Raw genomic sequence first — 23,472 nt, forward strand, 5'->3', positions numbered from 1 at the left:
CTTTACATGCCATACATCAGACAAAAGGCTAATAACCAAAATATATAAAAAGCTTGCCAAACTCAACAACAACAAAACAAACAACCCCATCCAAAAATGGGGAGAGGACATGGACAGAATATTCACCTTAGAAGAGATCCAAAAGGCTGAGAAACACATCAAAAAATGCTCCAAGTAGGGGGTCAGACAGTAGCACAGTGGGTTAAGTGCACGTGGTGCAAAGCGCAAGGACCGGCATAAGGACCCCGGTTTGAGCCCCCAGCTTCCAGCCTGCAGGGGAGTTGTTTCACAGGCAGCGAAGCAGGTCTGCAGGTGTCTTTCTCTCCCCTTCTCTGTTTTCCCCTCCTCTCTCCATTTCTCTGTCCTATCCAACAACAAACGACATCAACAACAATAACCACAACAAGGCTACAACAACAAGGGCAACAAAAGGGGGAAAAAATGGCCTCCAGGAGCAGTGGATTCATGGTGCAGGCACTGAGCTCCAGCGATAACCCTGAAGCAAAAAAAAAAAAAAAAAAAAAAAAAAGAAGAAAGAAAATGCTCCAGGTCTTTGATTGTCAGAGAAATGCAAATAAAGACGAGATACCACTTCACTCCTGTGAGAATGTCATATATACATCAGAAAAGGTAACAGAAGCAAATGCTGGAGTGGTTGTGGGGTCAAAGGAACCCTCCTGCACTGTTGGTAGGAATGTAAATTGGTCCAACCTCTGTGGAGAACTCTCAGAAGGCTAGAAATGGACCTACCCTATGATCCTGCAGTTCCTCTCCTGGGGATATATCCTAAGGAACCCAATACACCCATCCAAAAAGATCTGTGTACACATATGTTCTTGGCAGCACAATTTGTAATAGCCAAAATCTGGAAGCAACCCAGGTGTTGAACAACAGATGAGTGGCTGAGCAAGTTGTGGTATATATACACAATGGAATACTACTCAGCTATAAAAAATGGTGACTTCACTGTTTTCAGCTGATCTTGGATGGACCTTGAAAAAATCATGTTGAGTGAAATAAGTCAGAAACAGAAGGATGAATATGGGATGATCTCAATCTCTGGCAGATCTTGAAAAACAAGTTCAGAAGAGAAAACACAAGTAGAACTTGAACTTGAACTTGAATTGGCATGTTGCACCAAATTAAAAGACTCTGGGGTGGGTGGGTGGGTGAGTATACAGGTCCAAGAAGGATGACAGAGGACCTAGTGGGGGTTGTATTATTATATGGAAAACTGGGAAATGTTATGTATGTACAAACGATTGTATTTACTGTAAAACATTAATTCCCCAATAAAGAAATAAAAAAAAAATCAATATAAGTGGAAGTCAGGCTGTAGCACAGCAGGTTAAGCGCAGGTGGCACAAAGAGCAAGGACCAGCATAAGGGTCCTGGTTTGAGCCCCTGGCTCCCCACCTGTAGGGGAGTCGATTCACAGGCGGTGAAGCAGGTCTGTAGGTGTCTATCTTTCTCTCCCCGTTTGTCTCCCCCCCTCTCCATTTCTCTCTGTCGTAGCCAACAAAAATGACATCAATAACAACAACAACTACAATAATAAAAACAAGAACAACAAAAGGGAATAAATATATATTTAAAAAATCAATAAGTATATAAATCTTAAAAAAAAAATTCCTGGGACTGGAGAGACAGTAGGGCACATGTCTGGTCACATATGTGGCCCAGGTTGGAACCCAGGCACCACATGGATTTGCCATTGCACCTGGGGAAGCTTGTTGCTTCTGACATTTCCTTCCCTCTTTGTTTCTCTCAACCTGAATGAAAAAGTCAGCTCAGGAGTAGTGAAATCATGGTAGTGGTGGGCCATCTACCATGTTGCCTGGGCTGGCTTCCAGGGATGGGGGCTGGCATGTACCCACCTTCTCCCCGCCTTCGATTGTGATATTGATGTTCTTGAGCACCAAGTCCAGGTCCTCTCGGTAGCGCAGGCCATAGTCCCGGAACTCCACGCGGCCTGCCTGGGGCCAGCTTTTGGGCGGGGTGGTCTCCTGGATCCGCCATGGAGCCTGTGATCACATGGGGTGGGGAAGGGGATGAGACTTCGATTGGCTCCGGTGCTCCCGGCTCTATGCAGCATGGCTTTTTCCTTGCTTCCCACTCTCTGGCTTCAGGTCATTCCTCAGACTCACCCTACCTCTGCCTTCATCTGGAATACTCACTCCTGCAGATCTAGGGTTGACCTGAGCCTCCTTCTAGCCCTGAAACCCTCCCCCCTTTCCTGAGTACTCAAGCCTCCCAGCATTTTAAGTACATACTTATTTGCCTATTCTCTTCCCAGTTCCTGTGATTTGAGGATGGGGCTGTGGTGACTTGTTCACAGCTGTGTCCCAGGGCCCAGAGCATGCTGTGGGGGAGTGGGATGTTTGTGGGTAGAATCAAGGAGCGCAAGGAGTGAGTGGTCTTCTCTAGACCCATGGTAGAGATGAATCATTACTCCCAGTTTACAGAGTTATACACAGAGAGAAAGGGATTTTCCTAGGGACATACACAGTGGGAACTGGAGAAAAGTGGGCAAAAGTTTCTAACTCACTTTGCCATGTACATGGCCCAGATTCAAGCCCACCCCCCACTGCACTGGAGGAAGCTCCAGTGCTGTGGTCTCTCTCTCTCTCTTTTTAAGATTTTTTATTTATTTACTAATGAGAAAGATAGAAGGAAGAGAGAACCAGGTACACGTGCTGCCAGGGATTGAACTCAGGACCTCATGCTTGAGAGTCCAATGCTTTATCTACTTTGCCACCTCCTGGACCAATTCTCTTTTACTCTCTATCTCTGACTTGGGCTCTACTTGAAACAGTTCTGAAGCGGCAAAGCCATAGTGATGACACACCTAAATAAATAATATATTTTGAAAATATCCAAGTAATTAAAATATTTCTAAAGTTAAATTGAATTTCACACTTAAAATAGGTGAACTACAGCTCAGAAGCTGTTATACAAAGTCAACATACTGTGGAACGTGCAATGCACTCTTATTTCAACAGGGGACGCTCACACCATTTCTAAAAACAACAAAAACAAAACTCTCAGGAAGCAGGACCTGATTCATTGTCAGAGGCATTCAAGGTCTGGGCACACGTCATCTCCATAAATCCCTTCAGATAGAGTTTAATCGTGACCTCACTCCCAAATGTCCTATCTTCAGAGGCACAGACGTACATCCTGAGACTGACATTACTAAGCTGTGTGTGTATCCGGAGTGAGTTGCTTAACCTCCTCTCCTCTCAGACTCTTCACCTGGAGAGCAGGATGGCCAGAAAGTGTAAGCCACGAGGCAGTGTAGGATTAAATGAACTCCTGTACAAGGCTGAACGGCCTGAGACCTCAGAGGACATGTTATTATTCCTGCCGGAGGGGAAGGGGGGAGATGTTGGTCTCTCCAATCCCACTACACTGCTTGCTGTGGTCACATACAGGAGGGTGGAGGCAGTGGTTATTGGCAACATGGCACTAGACTCTGGAAATGTGGATCCCAGCAGTTCTCCTGATCTTGGGTCAGTCATGCTCTGGCTCCTACTAAATGGGGCTTTGGTTTAAATAGCCTCGGTTCCCCCAAGTTGGGTCCATTCCTTACCAGAAACATGATTTCTAATACAATACCATACTGCTTCACTGTATGTGGAGCTTCCCCTGATAGGTGGCGCCTTGGGGTTTGAACCTGAGTCCTTGAATATGGTAATGTGTGTGCATTACCAGGTGTGCCACCACCCGATGTGTCATCAACTTGTCTTTACTTACTTTTATATGTTTATATATATGATATAGGTCCTATATTCTTAAAGTATTTTCATTTTTTTTAATGTTTTTTCTCCCTCTTTCTTTTTCTTTAAATACCAGAGCACTACTCAGCTCTGGCTTACGGTGGTTGGAGGAACTGAACCTGGGACTTCAGAGACTTAGGCTTGACAGTCTCTTTGCATAACCATTATGCTATCTACGCCCGCCCTTCTTAAAGTATTTTTATAATAGGACATTCCAGCTCTTCACACTCCGTAAAAATGTATAACAAAAACAGAAGTTGTTTTTTTTTTTTTTTAAGAGAGACGTAAGCTGCTGCAGGCTCTGGCTAGTGTGCGTACGTGTCTGAGCATATATGTGCACTGTACCTGATGTCACTTAATTCTACCCAAAGAGACTGGAAAGAGGAAAAACTCCCTCCCCAGGGATGGAAGCTGACTGAATGCCGTGACAGGCATCCCATAGCCTGAAGCTAGAGTAATGGTGAGGTAACAACTCACTCTAAAACCTGCTGGTTTGAGGCTGGAGCTGAGTGGTAGAAACTACACTTGGCATGTGTGAAGCTCTAAGTTTAATCTCCAGCATCAAAAACTAAACAGAAAATAACAAAACCTGGTGGTTCTACGGAGATGGCTACAGAGAGAAGGATTTCCACTTAATGCCATGTCTGACTCCCCATCCACCCTCCATGTGTGGCTCACACATTCATTTGGGTGAAGTCACATTGAAAGACTGTGTTACCTCCTTCTCAGTTTCTGAATATTCCTTCAGTCTCTCCACAGCCACTATGTTGGTCTCCATCTCGGATGACATGCGAACAAGCCAGTTCAGGTATGAGGTGATCTGTGAGTGGGACAGACAGTCACACAGGGCCCAGGATGCTTTATTTTGATGAAGTAACTATGAGTCATAAACCATTTCAGACAAGAAAGGTATAGAAGATTGCAAATCTGCTTATAGATGTGCCACATTTCTTAGGCCAGCATCACAGTTCAAAATTATCATTTTGGGGGACTTGGGGCACCACCGCCTGTCCCCAAACGTATTTCTTTTTTGTGGTGGCATCCATAGGTCATAATGGACTTTCCTTAACTGCTGATGGAGCCCCAGCAACAAAGCTGATTTCTTTCCTGCTCCAGCCTTCCACTGAGCTCTAGACTGACCCTTAAACTCTTCCCACTCTGGAGGGGTTCTGGGCAAAGGTAGAAGCTAAGGCTGGGTTTCCACTCCCTGAAGAGTATGGGAATGCCCAGCCAAAAGTGGGTGCTCTTACCTGAAGGGAGTAGGACACAGAGAGGCCCACCAAGCCGGCACTGAGGGTGTTCCGATAGATCACGGAAAACAGGGCTGCAAACAGCACAATGCAGTTGCCAACACACTCCAGCCGCACTGCAAGCCATCTGTGTGGAGACACATGTCAGGTGGATGGACAGATGGACATGTATGGGCAGAAAGACAGATAGATGGACAATAGATGGGTGGATGGACACATACAGGTAGATGGACACACATGGACAGATGTGCCCCACACAAGCTGGAGACATGTCTTCTGGTTAGGGGTGGGTACTTTGCTAACTGAAGCAGTCCCCCAGTGGTCTTCTCTACTCCCAGGACATGGTGGTGGTGGGAGGCGTGCCTCAGAATTCCTTGTCAATCAGAAACCTCCAGGGATTAACACAGAATTCTCTGGAAACAATCTTGCCAGAAATAAGTCACATGTCCTTCTTAAAAGCCAACTTTTTTTCACAGAAACTCTCTATACCCCCATATACATTTCTCTGTAAACAAGTCCTGGAAAATTACTCAATATCAGTAAGTTCTCAACTATGAGAAACTTAAATAACCTCTTGCTAGGATAGAGAAAAAGACAAGGGGAGGCGGGGAATCAAAGTATTTAATATACAGTTGGAATGCTCCTAGACCCAAGACATTCTGGTTTTAGAATCATTACAAGGCATAAAGATATATCACTGGTACAAAATTAACTTGGGAAATACTGAACAGCATTAGTGATGAGATTTTCACACCTTAAAAAGCAAAGCATTCTAAGGAAATGGCATTCGCACGCCTTTTCCTTCCATGGTCCTTAAGGTCCACTGGTCCCTATGTGTGAGCTACTCCCCCACACAGACCCAGCTGTTGACCAACTCCCTACAAACCCCTCAAGGCGAGGCAGTGGTGGCAGTAATTCCATCACCTCACCTGGCCTTCTCCTGCAGGGGGATCTACAGTGTACAGTGGGTCCCTTTCTAGGGTGCTGTCACCTGATCCCCATTTCTATCCCACCTCTCAAAAAATACACAGGGTGTGAGTGAGTGTCTTAGGGGTGAGATTATAAATTGGATCGAGAATCAGCAATCTCCTCCCATTTGGGGGAGGGGGCAGGGCAGCTGCTCCTACTGCCCTGAATGCCAGTTTCCCATGATGGTTCAACAGTATCATCAGATGGGCAATGGTTGGCGCCCACAGGGGTTTCTGACTCCCTTTTCTGACTCTAAATGCCCCCGGGTGCTTGTGGTGCTTCCGGTTTCTCTGGTATTCCCATCTATCCTGAGGCCCTTCTTCCCTCCTCTCGGAAGATAGTCTGCAGAGGCCAAGGTGGAGGGCCAGGGATGCCCACCTGTTGGCCACGATGCTGGGGTAGTAGGCCTTCTGGTTCTCGTCCACTTTCAGGTCACTCTGTTGGATGAAGCGCTCCTGCTCCTCGAAGGCGCGAATGACGCTCACCCCCAGCAGGGTCTCGTTGAAGTGCGAGTACACCGGGGAGCGGCTCACAGACTCTAGGCGTTTCAGTTGCCGGGAGGAGGCCACATAGAACCTCTGCAGGTAACGGGGCACAAGGCATTGGTGAAGCTCCCCCCTCATCGCTGCAAGGACCTGGGTGTGAGCCCTGGTACCACATGGGAACACCACTAGGGGATCTCCATAGATGGTGGAGTGGTACAGTGGTGCCTCTCTGCTCTCTCTTTCCCTCTTCCTCTAAATAAAAAAGAGGCAAATAACTGGGCCTGCAGACCACTCTGTAGAAGCAGACATGCACAAGGTCCCAAGTTTACCCCTACCAAGGGTTGTATAAGAAAGGAAAAAAAAAACCCTCCAGATGGCAAAATGTTGGGGGGGGGGGGGCTGGGGTGCTCCCAACAGGGGTCGGGTCTCCGCTGCCCTAGTGAACAGTAGGCACTGTGATAGGTAATGCCTATGAAGAGCCCATCTTCACAGAAATTGAAATATACCCACTCACCCCCATGTGGATGTATTATATATGTCAGATTATACATAAGTATTTCCATTTATATACATTTGCAATGGGCAAACTGAGGCACAAAGCAGGGAAGACTCTGCCCTAAAGTCACACGGTTAAGAAGAGACAAGGTCCTCCTCACCTACTTTCTATTACAGTTCTCTCACTCACTCCAAAGCTAACCTTATGAAAGCAAGGACTGCAAAAATCTGAATAAGGGCAAAAGACTGGCATGCTTTAATGATGACTCTTTAGTCACTATCAGGCCACTACATCAGCTGGGGCCCTAGTCAGGGAGTCCTGAGATTCCCAAACAGACATCATGGGTCTAGACCTCGAATAATCCCTCTCTCTATTGTTACCGGTCATCTTTATCAGGAACAACACAACAGACCCCTTTGTGGGTCCCCATAGGACCTTGCCCTCAACGCGGATCAACAATGGTAGAGAATGTTCCATCCTCCCTTCGGACAACATGCTCTATATTCCACCTGAGGAAGATGGGTCCTAAAATTGGGGCAGCTTGGAGCGTTCCTACTCATGATCACAGAATGTGAGCCCAGGTCTACAAGGATGCAGAGGTCACATAGGCTTCTAGGCTGAATATGGGCCCAGATCAGATCAAATTGATGGGGCTTACTTACAGTCAATAATATTTATACACCTTTCCCATATTTGGGAGCTACTCTCCTCCCTGATCCAGTTTTCTGGTCCTTTTTCCAGCCATGACATCATCTCCCCAGACAATAACTTGGATCCACCTGCATATCAGATGTCAGGCTCAGGAAAAAAAAAACAAACTAGTATAGTCATGGGCCCTTTGGAATATAACTAAAATAGGCCTACTAGCTATCTACAAAATAGAGATACCCCCCCCCCCTTCTTCATCTGAACTATTCCAGCCTTTAGGTTTATGATTAGTCACAATCTGGCTTTATATGTTAACTCTTTTTTTCAGCCACCAGGTTCCAGATGCTAACATGATGCCAACCAGACTTCCCTGAACAAACGACCCCACCAATGTGTCCTGAAGCCCTGCTTCCCCAGAGCCCTGCCCCACTAGGGAAAGAGAGAGACAGGCTGGGAGTATGGATTGACCTGTCAACACCCATGTTCAGTGGAGAAACAATTACAGAAGCCAGACCTTCCACCTTCTGCACCCCATAATGACCCTGGGTCCATACTCCCAGAGAGTTAAAGAACAGGAAAGCTATCTAAGGGGAGGGATGGGATATGGAGTTCTGGTGGTGGGAATTGTGTGGAGTTGTACCTCTTATACTATGGTGTTTGTCAATGTTTCCTGTTTATAAATAAAAAATTTAAAAAACCCAAAAAACAAAAAACCACATACATATACCAGCCAGGAGGTGTAGTGGTATTTCTTCTTCTTCTTCTTTTTTTTTTTTTACAACAACAAAGAGAGTGAAATAAACCATAGCACCAAAGCTGTCAATGCAGTAGGAGCTAGGTTTGAACCTGATTCACACACATGGGCAGAGCAGTACACTAAGTGAGCTATTTCTCTGGCCTAGTAGTAGAGCTTTCAACTTGCAAGTATGATGTTTGATCCCTGACACTGCTTATGCCAGAGTGTCGCTCTGGTGTCCCCTTATCTCTCTCCCTATCTCTTCTGAAATAAAAATCTTAAAAGGACTCAAGTCCAACTTTCCTCCAAAAATCTTAACAGCCCCATGCTGAGACAGGGTCTCAAGGAAGGAGGGAGCACAGCTGCACAGCAGGGCTCTTCCCACTTTACCTGGACAAAGAAGTAGATGAGACCGAGGGGCGGGATGATGACTGCGGCAACCGGAGTGGTCATCAGGATGATGATGCAGGCTCCAATGACGTTGAACAGGGAGCCCATGAACATCTTGATGACCTGTGGGATCATTGAGTCCACCGTGTCCAGCTCCTTGGAGAAGCGGTTCACCAGGTTCCCGCTGGGGGTCCGCTCGAAGAAGCTCATGGGTGAGCAGAGGACATTGTGCAGCAGGTCTAGGTGCAGGCGGCGCGAGGCAAAGATGCCCCCGATGGACACCGCCATGGAGTAGCCAAATACTGCGATCCCTAAGAGCATGGGCATTAGTCTCCATCCTGCCAAGAGACGGGGCTGGGGCAGGACTAGGGAACATGGGACCATATGGGCATAGCAGGGGCTGGACTCTCAGCTTCTAATAACATGACTGCTCCTTTCATTTTCTTCACTAGAGAGGGAGAGCCAGAACATCACTCTGGCAATGCCAGGAATTGAATTCAAGGCCTATGCCTACGAGTTCAATGCTTTATCTGCTGGGCCACCTCTGGAGCCACGTAACACAGCTTATGAGATGTTCAATACTGTGTGAGAATTTTACTGATATTGGAATCTTACAGATGCTCAGGTAGTTGGGTCACTTCCCATTTTACAGATGAGGAAACAGTCCATAACTCAGGTAGGTGACCTCCTTTACCCTCCTTTTAATTCTTCTCATTATCTTTTGCAGTACCAGGTAGTGAACCCGAGGTCTCTACTGTTTGTGGTACCGTTAAGTGACCTTTCTAATTTTCTTTATTCTGCATTGAGACAGAGATAAAAGGAAGGAGAGAGAGACACCACAGTACTGCTCTACCATCCATCAAGCTTCTTTAGTACCACAGAAATGCTCCCAAGGGGTGCCTGGGATCAAACTCGAAATCTCATGTACATAAGGCATGTACTCTACTTGCTGAGCCATATCCAGGCTTTGTGTGCCTTATCGATTCTCAGTCCATAAGAAGCAGAGTTCCTCTGCCCTGACTGACAACTGAAAGCATCTTCAACACTGACACTGCTTAGTCTCCTTTTGGGGGCAGCAGTCTAGACAGAAGCCCCTAGACCCCACAGAGCAACAAGGGGTGAGGGTTCTTGTTCAATAGATGGCTTATTTCCTGCCTCTCCTCACCTGTAAAATGGGTACAAAGGACTCCCCTCTCATCTCCTAGGACCACATGAAGCCACACATTAAGGTTCCAGGAGGGGGCTCTGGGGTTTGCTGCCTAGGTCTCTATGGGAGCACCATGGACAGACCAAAGAAACCCTATGGATGGTAGAGCAGTGCTTTGATGTCTCTTCCTTTCTCTCCCTCTCTTTCTCTCTCCTTAAGCATAAAATATTTTTTTAAAAAAATTGTTTGGGAACTTGGTTGGAGGCATAGCAAGGGTCCTTGGTTTAAAAAAAAGAATGCATTCAAAAACACATACTCCATAGAGTTACTTCTAAGTGACAGGTGCTGTTCATGTGGGTGGGGAGTCCATAAAACCCTGGATCCATATTCTGCAACAAGTCTCAGAACCAGTTCCCCTGTGGCCTACCTTGCAAGATGCCCAGGGCTCCGTAGATGCTCAGCCGGACCTTTGTGTGCTGCTGGGTTCCATTGATGATGGGGTCATCCGTCCAGCGGCTGAGCCAGAAGTTGGAGGCCAGAGCAGCCACATGGTTGCACAGGAAGAGGAAGATGCTCAGAAAGGAGATGAAGAGCCCAATGGCCTTCATGTAGCCCCAGTACACGGACAGCTTGACCTGAAGATGCAGGGGAGCTGGGTTTACAGACGGCACGTTCAGCCTCTGTCCTCAATGCATGCACACCTGCAGCACCAGCCCCCTTAGCCTCAGGACAGAGTGGGGCTCTCTGCCCTCGGACAGCTCCCAGGAGAGCAGCAAAGAGGCTTCTATCCAGCCACCACCCAGAAAAAGGCAAAGTTACAGAGGTGGGCTGGAAGTGAGCACGGGCTCTCTTTGAGGCTCTAAAACTGGACAATGCAGCCAAGAGATGGGGACAGTCTACATGCCATCCATGAGACCAGATGGTGAAGGATACACAGGGGAACCCCACTCAGCTACTAAAAGGGATAGAATCACACCTTATGTGACAACATGGATGGAGCGTCAGGTAATTTCTTTTTCTTTTTTTTAAAACATTTTATTTGTTTGTTAATGAGAAAGATAGGGGGAGAGAGAGAAAGAACTAGACATCTTTCTGGTACATGTGCTGCTGGGGATTGAACTCAGGACCTCATGCTTGAGAGTTCAATGCTTTAACCACTGCACCACCTCCCGGACCACCAGGTAATTTCTATTTTAAAAAAATTTCAGAAGAGAGGAGACAAGAGATGGGGAGAGATACTACAGTACTACTCCACCATCCATGAAGCCTCCCTGGCATTCCTGTGTGATGCCAGGGCTTGAACCCAGGGCCTCACACACGGTCAGGTATACTGTTACCAGGTGGCAGGGAGCACAGCAGGGACTGCAAGTCCCAATCCTGTAGCCCCCTACCCCCCTGATGGAGTTCAAACCCCAGTTCTACAGCTCAGCAGCTGCAAGCTAGGGCAAGTTGCCTAGGCTCTCTTGCCTTGGGTTCTAGTACTCAAAATAGTTCTTTGACCTCCTGTGAGTTAGTATCTAAAAAGCACTTCATTCAGTGCCCAGCCTCTGGGGTGTGCTGTCGACACCAGCCTCTGGCAGAAACTGGGCCTCACCTGCCCTGTCTGTGCCTTGTCGGCCTCCATCAGCTTCCAAGTCTCCTCCTCCTTGGCCCCGGCCTTCTGCAGCTCAGCAGTGTTGTTGTGGTGCCGGCTGGTGTCCCCGCTGTAGGAGGAGGAGCTGCTGAGCTGTCTGGGAAGAGGAAGGCACAGGGAGTCAGCAAGCTGGGCCTCTCAACAGGGCTGGAAGCCCCATCACAGCACCAAACTGGGCCAATCTCCTCATTTCACGGTGCAACCCAGTGAAAGAAGGGCCCTGTGCCCGGGCCCAGGGAGGAGCTGGTTGCTCATATATTTCTTGCCCACCAGGGGTCACCAAGTTTATGCAGGCCACCAGAGGTGACCAAGGAGCACGGAGCCCTGAACGCTCTTTCTTCAAGACAGTCTCTTTCCCTGGAGACACAGAGGCTTTGGAAATGTTCCCTGTAGGTCAAGGCTCACGTCCACAAAAGCAAAGATGCTTCTACTACCTTGTTATCCAAGCCTCACAACCACCTTTGTGGTTTATATGACTCAGTGAGACAAGTGCAAGGTTGCTGAGGACCTCAGGCGGTCCCCACAGTATGGCCAAACAGGAAGTGAGGAGCTGAACTCTGCCAGCAACCACATGAGCACAGAAGCGGCTCCTTCCTCAGTTGAGCCTTTAGATGAGAGCCAGCCTGACTCATACCTTGGCTGTAGCATGTGAGAGCTAGCAGAGGAGCTGTCTCAGTCACACGAGCACTAAGCCACGCAGTGTCACACCAGGAAGTTTGAAGACAGCAGCAACAGGAAACAGAATATACCTACAGCTCTGTCAACCTACCCCCGGCTCACTCTGGCAAGCTTTCCCCTGTCATCTGCTCCATCAAGAGACCACCTGGCACTGTTACCTTATCTTAGCCACCTCAGCAAATTCTTAGGTAGCAGCAACTCTGAAAGACCATGCTAGCTGCCCACCTGACCCCTGCAAGCCCTTGTGTGGTTCCGTTCTAAGTGCTTTCCAGGCACACACCTAGCTCACCACAAGGGCGTCCACAGAGAAGCGACATTCCCTTTCCACCCTCAGCCCTGGTCCCCTGTGAATCTAGAAGGGGACTGTGAACAATGTTTTGAGGGGCCGAGCTGCTTGGGTCAGTTTTCTTCCCAGTCTCCTTTCTGTGAAGCCTCCTCTCAAAATAAATAAATAAATAACAACACCAAGTACTATTTATTGCAACTGATGGCAAAAGGCAGGGCCTCAGGCAAGGCATCCAATGTGTAGTGTGGGGAGGCTTTACTGCAGCACTGTGTGGCAGATACACCGCAGGCATGACAGTTAAAGGAACAAGGAGGAAGAAAATAAGCAAGCAAGTTCACCAGACACTGCTCTCCAATATGCGATGATCTCCCCAAAGCAATGCTGCAGGCAGCAAAGTATAGAACTCAGGAGCACTGGCTCAGAGGCTACATTGGGGTTCAACACGAGGTCAAAGCCAAGCTCAGTCTGCCCACCTGTACAATAGGGTGACAACTGCCACTACCTGGGGGCTCAGCAGGCTCAAGAGGGCTACGCTAGATACTATGCTAGTTTCTCGTGGTGCACAGAACTACTGCTGAGTGCTGCCAATTCCATGCCTGTTCCCAAAGCCTGGAAGCGTCAGCCCCTCTGATGAGATCCTGTAAAGATCTGAGCAAAGAGCCCCATCATGTACGTCAAGTGGAGCCAGCCATATGGACAGCTAGATCATGAGGCCCAGTGAGTTGTGCTACCTGCCAGGCTCTCCCAGGGCCCTGAGCTCCCTAAGGATCTGGAGGGGAGGCAGAACATCCAGTCTCTCACAATCCTGGGGAGCAAGAAGCCTTTTGGGGGAGGCTGAATTGGGCTGCTGCCTTGTCCCTCTTCTGCTCCCTAGAGGCAGGGGGTAGAGACATAGTGGCTGCAGAGTCCTCAGAGATGGTCACCCTGCTCTTACCTCTGCAACTGCTTCCCTGCTGTGTCTGTCACCAACATGCCATTCTCCATCTGCTTTATCTCCTTCCCGGGGCCGCTGAGGCCTATTGACCCTGGCAGGAAAGAGAAAGAGGGAACCGTGGTTTCAAGAGCCAGGCACCAAACACCTTCCAGGGGAGGCTGCAGACAACATGGCTGCCAGGAAGCTCTGAGAGCAAGATCTTCTCTTCAGGACACAGGAAGGCTCTGGGCTGGGGTCAAGAGCTCTCTGGTGCTGGCAACCTTGGAGTGCATGGCACAGCTCCTCTGCCAGCTCAGTGACTGCATGTCTGCTGCACCAGGCTCAGGCACTGGGTAGGGTACAAGGACCACACAGGGAGAAGGGCACAGTCTTCAGTCAGGGGTGATACTCAGACTCCACAAAGCTAGGAGTCAACCCGTTAGTAAGTGGGCCACAGGGAGGTCCAGAAGGTGTTAGCTATGGGATATATCACGCAGTAGCGGTTTCCCCAGTAGGAAGGACATGTCTAAATAAGTGACCCAGCCACAGCAGTTGAGAATCCTCTCAATATCAGCACTGATGGCCATGGAGTAATGTCACTGGCTCTTTCAGTCCTTGATACCAAGCCAGTTACTAATGGCACCACTATGCCCACTTCCTGCACTTCTCTTCACTCTGCCGCTAGAGACACAGGGAGTGAGATGGGGGGTGTCCAGGGCTCCCAGAGACTGACTCCAGGAGAGCAGGGGAGGAGATGCAGGAAAAACCACAAAATACAGTGAGGGTGAGCCTGGGAAGGCAGTGAAGTGATGAGACAGGAGTGGGAGTAGAATGCCTCTCAGGTGACAGTCCTAGGAAGAAACAGCAGGCTGAGGATCATTGCGGAGGGGGGGGGGGGGGGCGGCAGGCAGTGGGAGCAGTAGAAGTAGAGCACCAACTGCCAGAGGAGCTCCAGGTCCAGTTCAGGCCCCTGCACTGACTCTGCTGGGCATGTGGGTCACAGGGATGCTGCTCCCTTCCTGGCTGTGTACCCTGGGGAAGCTACAAGCCTGTGTGAACCTCAATGTCTGCATCTGCAGAACTGGAGGGCCAGCCAGGGAGGGGGACACAGCCATGCCTGGAGCTTGGGCAGGGCAGGTGAGTGAAGGTCACCCTGAATCCTGTGGCCCTCTGTACCTTTACATGGATTCTGCAGGCTATGATTCTACAGGGTGCAGCCAGGATGGGGGATCACATTCCTGGCAATGCCAGCAACATTTTTTGTTTTTAAATTAAAAACTAAGCCAAACCAGGCCAAGAAGATTGCTCAGTAGTAGAGCATGGAACTTTCTTGCCCCCAAACACCAGACTCTGTCCTGAGCTAAGCAGTGTTTTAGGCTTTCACTGAAAAACAGAGGGCCAGAGACCACTTTCCAGGTATGGATTGTGCCTCGCTCATGTGTGAGGCCCAAGTCGGAGCCCTGGTACCATGTGGGAGTTGTCAGGGCACTGAAGGAAGCTCCCATGCAGCGGTGTCTCTTCCTGTCTTTATCTCTGAATAAAAGTAAATAAATAAAAATTACAGGAGTAGTGCAGTTGCTTATGCAATGGGTCCTCAGGCTCTGCAAAGTAAATAGAAACCTAAATCCTAAAGCTGACCAACATGAAAGAGTGAAAACAAGCAGGATTTTCCGTGCAGTGGCAAGCAGCTAATGTTCACACATATGAACACATTCACAGCTGGCCTGGACTGCCTGTCCCTGTGCAGGGACAGCGACCCTTGATATTTGTCCCTTCAGGTGGGCACACAGAGAGCCCCTCTGTCCCACTGGGTGGCCCTGCCCTGGGCTCTATAAGCCTCTGTCTCCCACCTCCCCAGTCAGCATGAGCCACCAGATGTAGATGAGGCAGGCGTACAGTAGTCTCTGGGGGTTGCAAAGTCCCCCACAACCCTGCTAGGGGAGGGGCTGAGAGTGTTGTGGGGGGCACGTGAATCTGCCCTCCACATTCCTCTCTGATTCTGTGTGTGTGTGTGTGGTAGCCCTGTCCATAGTCTTGGCAGACCTGTCACTATGCCTCAGGTACCCCTAGCCCAGAGGGCCATCAGAACCTCTCCTCTAGAACTCTAAGTCACCAGTGGTCCTCCAGGAACAACAGACACTTCCACTTGGCATGCCCCGAATGAACCAGGCTCTCAGAGCTCTGAATCCTGTGAGTTGAGTTTGGCCTTTGGGTTCTGAGCTCCCCACGCTCCCCAGGAATCATTCTCACTGAAGGGGTATGGGCCAGCTCCCACAGACTGCCAAAGAGCTCATGCCATTATATCGCCCAAGGGACATAGGGCAGCCCCTCCTAGGGTGGGAGGCAATTCTGCTGGATGACACCCTGTCAGGCACCCATTACCACCTGTACTTCCCTCATCAGACACCCATCATTCACAAGGAGTGGAGTCTACTGCGATAGCCTAACACTGCCCTATACCGCCATCTGCAGTGCGGTCTAGCCAAGCTCATCCCACCCACAAAGCTGGAGATCGAAATGTTCTTCCCCCAGGGCAAAGTCCAACACACAGCAGGTGTCCAAGAAGAGTTGATGGTGCAATAGAAGGTGCTGGCAGTGCAGGCACATACCCCAAGGCATGCAGCCACAGGGCATCCCAACTAGTCTGCTCTACAAAGCACAGCCAGCTCGAGCCCAGGCGACACTGACCTTCCTCTTCGTCCACCTCTGTGTGGCCTGGAAATTCACAAGATGCATGAGAAAGAAAGAGAGTGAAATGAGGTTGAAGCCCTCCCTTCAGCACCCAGTCACCTGACATGCCCAGAGGGTTGGGGGGGGGTGAATGGCTAAGTTAGCTGAGGGCCCTCTTACACCTGGGCATCAGTTCCCCTCCTCACATGTCCCAGGTGGATTCCTGATATGTATGATGCATGAGGTTGACTCCTGCTCTAAATTTAATACTATTCAAAGTGTTGGAACATTAAAAAAAAAAAAAAAAAAACATAAGAAGAGAGGTAGCACTACTGCTTTGCAAGTATGGGGCCCTGGGTTTGATGAAACCAGAAAACAAATTAAGTAACAGGCACAAAAGAACTTAAAAAAAAAGATTCAGACTAGGCTGCTACCTTCTGCCTCTTTCCACTGAAGCAGAGAGAAGAAAGAAGGCATCAAAGTGGGCAGAGCTGAGCCCCAGTGGCAGCCCCAGTCCTGCAATCTGTAGTTCTTGGATGACAATCATGAGAGGAAGCTACACATGGAAACCAGAGAAGGGACGAGGTGACATGGCTCAGCCATCACCTTGGATCCTCCCTAAGGTGTTGTCACTCCTTGGGGTCCTCAGAGCCCCCATGTTCACCCCATCATTGCCTAATTACTCACTTATTTACTATTTATTGGTGTAGTGATACACGCATCAATTCACCACTCTGGACCACTTTTTCATTCACAGAGAGACATAAAGACAAAGAAGGGAGGAGATAAGACTTCTTCTGTCTTTGCCTTCTCCCATGTGGTGCTGGGCTCAAACCTGGGTTTTGCACATGGCAATTCAGGGGCCCTGCCCACTGAGCCAGCTCCCTGGCTCTCCCCATCACTAAGTGCTCTCCAGAGCAGGGTCAGAGCTGCCATGCTCTGGTCTTTGGGGCATCAGATGGCCGTGGGAGTCACACGGTTCAAGGGGCGGCACCAGTTAACACAGCTGCTCGCGTCCTGTGGGTCCCTGGGCGCTGTATACACACTGGTGGACAAATGATGGGTAAGAAGTGAACAGCCAAGTGAGCAGGCAGAGCTGACCTCCCAGTGCCAGAAGGGGCATCACACAGGCCACCTGGGGCCACCTCATGGCTCCTACCTACAATGGTGCTTTCCAGACCAGCCTCAAGAAAAATGGATGAACTCACCTCACATGTCCCTCTGAGGTGAGGAACATCATGCTGTTGTGTTAGTGCTCAAAGCACAAAGACTTACAGAATGTTTACAGAGGGCATGACTGAAACAAGCATGGATGCCTGACATACATACATACATCCACTCACTGGTTCTCAATCCTGAGACTACAGAGGTAGCCAAAAGGTGTTTGTTGAGCTGACATTTTGTTGTGGCGTGACTAAGTGACCTAAGTGTAGAACTCAGTATTTCCTACCAGGAAGTGAAAAGATATAGAGCAGAGGAAAGGAGAACAAAGATGGGGTGGCAATTCTACAAAATAGTAACTCTGCTAAAATTTTTGTTTATTTTGGTTGCTGGGGCTCCCCCACTCTTGGCTAACTTTCTAGAGGAAAGACAGGGATACAGACAGAAAGACAGACAGGGAGAGAGGAAAAGATATCAAAGCACCAAAACTTGCCCCAGTGTAGTGGGAGCTGGGCTGGAACCTGGGGGTTCTTTATGTTTTCAAAGCAAATCTATGAGATGAGTGATTCAGTGACTGTTCCTTTTTGAGTGTTTCTCAGCCCCAGGCAGGGGCTCGGATGCTAAAGAGCCAGGCTCTGGCCCTGCTCTGGAACCACAGAGCACTGCCTGGGCTATGCCTCCTGCCAGCAGCTGGCCCTCAGATCGGGAAGTACCCAGAGGCTGGCTGTTTATTCTCAAGAAGGTTCTGGAACTCCACTTGGGCAAGAGCCAACAGGCTTGCCCTCCCTGGAGGGAAGAAGCCAAGTCACTGCTTTACAGTCAACGACTCATTTTTGACCAAAAAGGGAAATTGACCAGCAGCACGGCCCGACCTCCCCTCCTACCCCACAGTTCTCCATACTCAAGAGGCCACTGAGAACAGCCAAAAGGAATGTACTGTCTGCACAGCAGGCTTGCCAGGGGAGGCACTGGGGACCCCAGGTTGAGAGAAAAGGGAGGGGTAGGGGATTGATGGCCAAGTGCACAAGCAGTCTCATCTTGTTGTGCAAAAAAGACCTGGAAAAGATTCGACTGGGTGTTGAGACAGGGGAAGGAGGTTCTCTGTACTTCCTGCAGTTTTCAGTGGTCTATGAGCCCTTAGGATTTCATAATCAGCAAAAAAGTCTGAAAGGAGAGCTCTTCCTGTGCTGTCCCTGGTGCTCCCATTTAGTGCTGGGACTTGAACCCAGGCCTCACCCATGTTAAGGCAGGCACGCTACCCTCTCAGCCATCTCCTGCCCCGAGACAGTACATTGCTACTGCTTGAGACACTCACTCTGTGGTGTTCTGTAATGTTAACTCTGGGGTAAGAACTCAAGTACTTAACACAAAGTAGGTGCTCAATGAACACCCGTCTAGAGCAATTAAAACAGAGTGTCAGTAGCTCTTTCTCAGTAGTCGGTCCCATTTATACAGCTGGCAGAGGGTGGGTTTTTTTGTTTTTGTTTTTTTTGCTATTGTTGCTGCATTCTTTAAACTTTATTTTATTTATTTCATAAAAGATAGTTTCCTGTGAGAAAGAGAGAAGTCAGAGTACTGCTCTGGGACCTGCAGTGCCAGGGATTAAAATGGGAGTCTCAGGCATGCAAGACCTGTACTCTAGCAGCTGAGTCACCTCTCGGGCCACAAAAATATGCATTCTTCTTTTATTGGTGATTTAATAGTGGTTTACAAGGTTATAATATAACAGAGGTTTGGTTCCACACTGCACCCACCACCAAAGTTCTGTGCCCCCCGCCCCCAATCTCCACTGTCCTCACTAAAAGACAAATACTTTTTTTTTTTTTTTTTTTTTTGCCTCCAGGGTTATCACTAGGGCTTGGTGCCTGCACTACAAATCTACTGCTCCTGGAGGATATTTTTCCCATTTTTGTTTTTCCTTGTTGTTATTCCTGTCGTTGTTGTTGGATAGGACAGAGAGAAATCAAGAGAGGAGAGGAAGACAGAGAGGGGGAGAGAGACACTTGCAGACCCGCTTCACCACTTGTGAAAGTGGGGTGCCAGGGGCTCAAACTGAGATCCTTACGCTGTCCTTGTACTTCATGCCACATGCACTTAGTCCTCTATGCTACCACCTAGACCACCCCCTTTTTTCCTCTAAGGTTATTGCTGAGGCTCAGTGCCTGCACTATAAATCCATAGCTCCTGGAGGCCATCGCCCCCCCCCCAATTCTGTTGCCCTTATTGTTGTCATTATTGTTATTGTTGCCATTGATAATGTTGTTGGATAGGACAGAGAGAAATCAATAGAGAAGGGGAGACAGAGAGGGGGTGAGAAAGATAGACACCTGCAGACCTGCTTCACCACTTGTGAAGCAACACCTGCCCAGCAGGCGGGGAGCTAGGGGCTCGAACCAGGATACTTGAGCTGGTCTTTGTGCTTTGTGCCATGTGCGCTTAACCCACTGCACTACCACCTGACCTCCAACAAGTACCTTTTAAGGTTTATTTCCTCACCAGTGAATTGGAAACAATAATTCAACCCTCCTTTTTCTTGTTTTCAGGTTATTGCTTGGGCTTCATGCCTGCACAATTCCACCATTCCAGGTGGATTATTATTATTTTTTTTCTATTTTAGAGTGAGAGACAGGGAGAGAGGGATAAAGGAGAAACACCACAACACTGCTCCACCACTCGTGAAGCTTCTCCATGCAAGAGTTCCCATGTGGCAGGGGGCTCAATCCCGGTCCTTTCACATAGTAAAGTGTAAACTGTAAACTGTACTGAGTGAGCCATCTTCCAGCCCAATAATTTTTTAAAATTAATTTTGGATAGAGACAGAGAAACTGAGAGGAAAGGGGGCAGACCGAGAGGGAGATAGAAAGATATCTGCATCACTGCTTCACCATCTGTGAAGCTTCCCACCTTGTGAGTGGGGATCAGGGCCTTGAACCTGGATCCTTGGGCATAGCAATGTGTGCGCTTTACCAGGTGCATCACTGCCCAGTCCCCCTCCCCCAATACTTTTACCTTCTTTAAGAGCTGTTAGCAAGATTCAGACAGGGAACTCTGGGAGAGAACAGAAGCCCCTGATAAGCACACAAGGACCTCTTACTCTGCTTTAGCAGTCTCTCTGCACCTGACACTCTGACGACAACTTGCCCAAGAAGATGTGTAGGGTGGCCCTGTAGTCCCCGCAGAGGGCAGTGTAACTGGGACATATTTGGGGCCCTAGTATATAACAGTCACACCTTTCAAGGTTAGGGAGGCTGTGACTGGCTCTGGTAAGAGGGAGCTCAGAGAGGGATAGCAGGTGACCTCTGTTCAGTCCCACCACTTAGCCACTGCTGAACAGACACCAGATGACCTCGGCCTTCTCCATGTTTACTTGGGTCAGAGGTCCCAGAAGGCAGGCCCACAGGGGACCCTTCAGATGCCAGTCTGAACAAGGACCTCTAGGGTAGCCTGCAAAGCTTGTAAACCAATTCTTAGGATTTTAAACTAGTTGATAAGAGAGAACAAATTCTCACAAGTCTCACATGTTTGCTTCGAGTAAGGACGGGAGGCTCTGGCTTACAGTTCTAAGCGTATCTCAAGATCATTCTGGATCTTTGACCTCTGGCAGGGCAGGTCCTGACAGCAGAGTTAGAAAGGCCAGTCCTGCCAGGGATGTAGCAGCAGCCACCAGCACTCAATACTGGCAGCAGGCTGGTTCTATTGTTACGCTGATCTATCAGGTGAGGAGACTGAGGTTGGGGGGGGGGGGGGCCTGAAGTCACAAAGCTGCTAAGCGCATCTGTCTGCTGGGCCATGAACGTCCTCCTGCTCGGGACTCCCACACCTGTTTTAGCTGTGCCTCAAACAGGTTTCTCAAACACCCTCGGGATCCAGGACTCTATAACCCTGACCGTTCCCACTGTTGGCCTCCAGGACCCCAAAGCTGCAGCCCAGGAGTGTTGGGACTTGGGCTGAAAACCCTCTGTTTCTCCACTCTCAGCCCTGAAAGGGTCCAGCCAACCATTCTAGCTAGTTTCTCAGAGGGCCTGGCCCCGCCCATGCACTGAAGAGCCACCTCTCCAGGGAACCCCAAGGAGATGAGTCCCTTACCGTCATCCTGCTCTGTCTGCTCCTGCTCACTGCTGGCATAGGTGCGCAAGAACTCAGCGAAGGCCCCATCCCGCACTAGCAGCTCCTGGTAGGAGCCCATCTCGGAGATCTTGCCGCCGCTCATGACCACGATGATGTCCACCTGTGGCAGGTAGCTGATGCCATGCGTGACCAGCAGCCGCGTCTGCAGAAGAAGACGTAATGGCAGCCTCAGCTCATGTGTGCAGCCCCAGGCACATGTAGCTGCGGTGAAAAGCACCCTAAAGGCTCCATCTGTGGGTGCCTTCACTACACACTCGAATGCCAGGAGCTGGAGTGGGGGGCAGGGGCAGCAGAGGAGGCAACAGAGACCCCCCCACACACCTTTCTTTCCAGGTGAAGTAAATAAACCACACACAACATCTTCAGTGCTGAAGAGAAAGCTCACCAGGCGGGGTGTGTGCCTGGGCAAGAATGAGGCCCAGGTAAACCAAAGTTAAACTACCAATAAGAGAAGATTAGAATAAAAATCAAATTGTTTGGGGGTCAGGCAGTAGCACAGTGGGTTAAGTGCACATGGTGCGAAACACAGGAAGCGGGAGTCGCTTCACAAGCGGTGAAGCAGGTCTGCAGGTGTCTATCTTTCTCTCCCCCCTGTCTTCCCCTCCTCTCTCCATTTCTCTCTGTTCTAACAACAACAAAAGCAATGGCAACAATAACAGTAAGGACAACAAGGTCAACAAAATGAGAAGAAAGAAAAAAAAAAAAAGGCCTCTAAGAGCAGTGGATTCATAGTGCAGGCACCGAGCCCCAGCAATAACCCTGGAGGCCAAAAAAAAAAAAAAAAAGTTTGCATGGGATTTTTGAGTGTGGGAATGTTGCTTGCTACATGCATACATTTGTGTGGGTAGCATAATAACCTCAGTAAAAAAAGTTTGTGCAAAAAGGGTAGAAGGAAATAGAAAAAGCTCTTGAGTGATGGGATCATGTAAGTATGACTGCTTTTGCTGATGTTTTTCAAACTCTCTTATGCTTTTCCTGTGGATGTGTAACCCTTTTTAAAAGTAAATTAAAGAAAAAGTCCAGAAGAACCGGCACATCTTGTCCTTCCCATAATTCCTCAAGTAGGGAAAAATATAGGAATATATAAATAAAAGGCCAGGAGCCACTGATTGCGCTAAGGTGATTCATTTTCCTGCTACCACACACCCCTGTCTCTCGGCCTGTAGCACCCTGCTTCGTCACAGAGGACCTGGGGAGGCATTTTCCTCTACAAAGCCACACCCCCACGGTTAACACCGGAAGATGGGCCAACTTTGGCCAAAGAATGGCTTCCCTGATGAAAAAAAAAAGAAAGGATGATGTCCTAGGAGGGCTTCCAGAGACAGTCTTAGAAATGTGTGGTCTGGTCCAATTTTTTTAAAGGCCTGGAAAGGCAAACGCTCCTCAAAGGGACATGTTCCAAGTTCAAGAGCAGGATGGGCAGACCCGTAGGCCCTGCAGTGTCTGTCAGCACCTTGTTTTTGAGCATCCCTTTGGGGCCGATGACATTTTCAAATATGTGTTTTCCCACATGGGCATCCACTGCTGAGAGGGGGTCGTCGAAGAGGTAGACATCGGAGTTGCAGTACACTGCCCGGGCCAGGCTCACTCGCTGCTTCTGGCCCCCGGAGAGGTTGACACCCTACAAAGACAGCAGAGGGTGGGGGTGTAAGGCTAGGAGGACACTAGGCATGCAGGGAGTGGGACCGACCTAGGATGCAGAGGGTCAAGGCCAGAGCCTTTCAATAGGCCCCTACTGCCAGAGCAGATGGTAAAGACCTAGAAAATGGTGAGACTGTACCTGTGCTGGTGTGAGTTCAAGTCCAGTATAGGGCAAACGGAAGCCCAAGCTTATACTAAGAGTTGCTAAGCAGAACCCCAGCACACAGTGGGTCTTCAGCAAATGACATTGGCTGTGGGAGAGCACCAGCAGATGTGATATTATGACAGCTGCTGGGGCTGCTGCTGCTATTCTTAATGGTCTAGTGCCAAGAGAATCTGCCACCCTCACTCAACATCATGGCTTTGGCAAAAAGTAAATTTCATATAAGGAACCCTGAATGCAGAATGAAGATTATGTCTGAGACCAGGGTGTCCCTTGTCAAATGTTGGCCTACAGAGGGC

At 49.0% G+C, this 23,472-nt stretch overlaps 1 protein-coding gene across 3 annotated transcripts in view; it reads right to left on the reverse strand.

The window, feature by feature from the left end:
* The window catches only part of ABCC1 (ATP binding cassette subfamily C member 1), a 135,091-nt gene that overhangs the window by 7,639 nt on the left and 103,980 nt on the right, over positions 1–23,472 (reverse strand). For all 3 annotated transcript variants that reach the window (XM_060172909.1, XM_060172908.1, XM_060172910.1), the window contains 10 exons: positions 22,823–22,990; positions 21,328–21,511; positions 13,432–13,522; positions 11,495–11,630; positions 10,328–10,535; positions 8,754–9,064; positions 6,377–6,576; positions 5,030–5,156; positions 4,498–4,599; positions 1,878–2,024 (listed from right to left, as the gene is read on the reverse strand). In XM_060172909.1, coding sequence (XP_060028892.1) covers positions 1,878–2,024; positions 4,498–4,599; positions 5,030–5,156; positions 6,377–6,576; positions 8,754–9,064; positions 10,328–10,535; positions 11,495–11,630; positions 13,432–13,522; positions 21,328–21,511; positions 22,823–22,990 — 1,674 coding nt within the window. The remainder of the gene's footprint in view (positions 1–1,877; positions 2,025–4,497; positions 4,600–5,029; positions 5,157–6,376; positions 6,577–8,753; positions 9,065–10,327; positions 10,536–11,494; positions 11,631–13,431; positions 13,523–21,327; positions 21,512–22,822; positions 22,991–23,472) is intronic.

The sequence above is a fragment of the Erinaceus europaeus genome, chromosome 15 (assembly GCF_950295315.1).
Source record: "Erinaceus europaeus chromosome 15, mEriEur2.1, whole genome shotgun sequence".
Lineage (NCBI taxonomy): Eukaryota > Metazoa > Chordata > Mammalia > Eulipotyphla > Erinaceidae > Erinaceus > Erinaceus europaeus.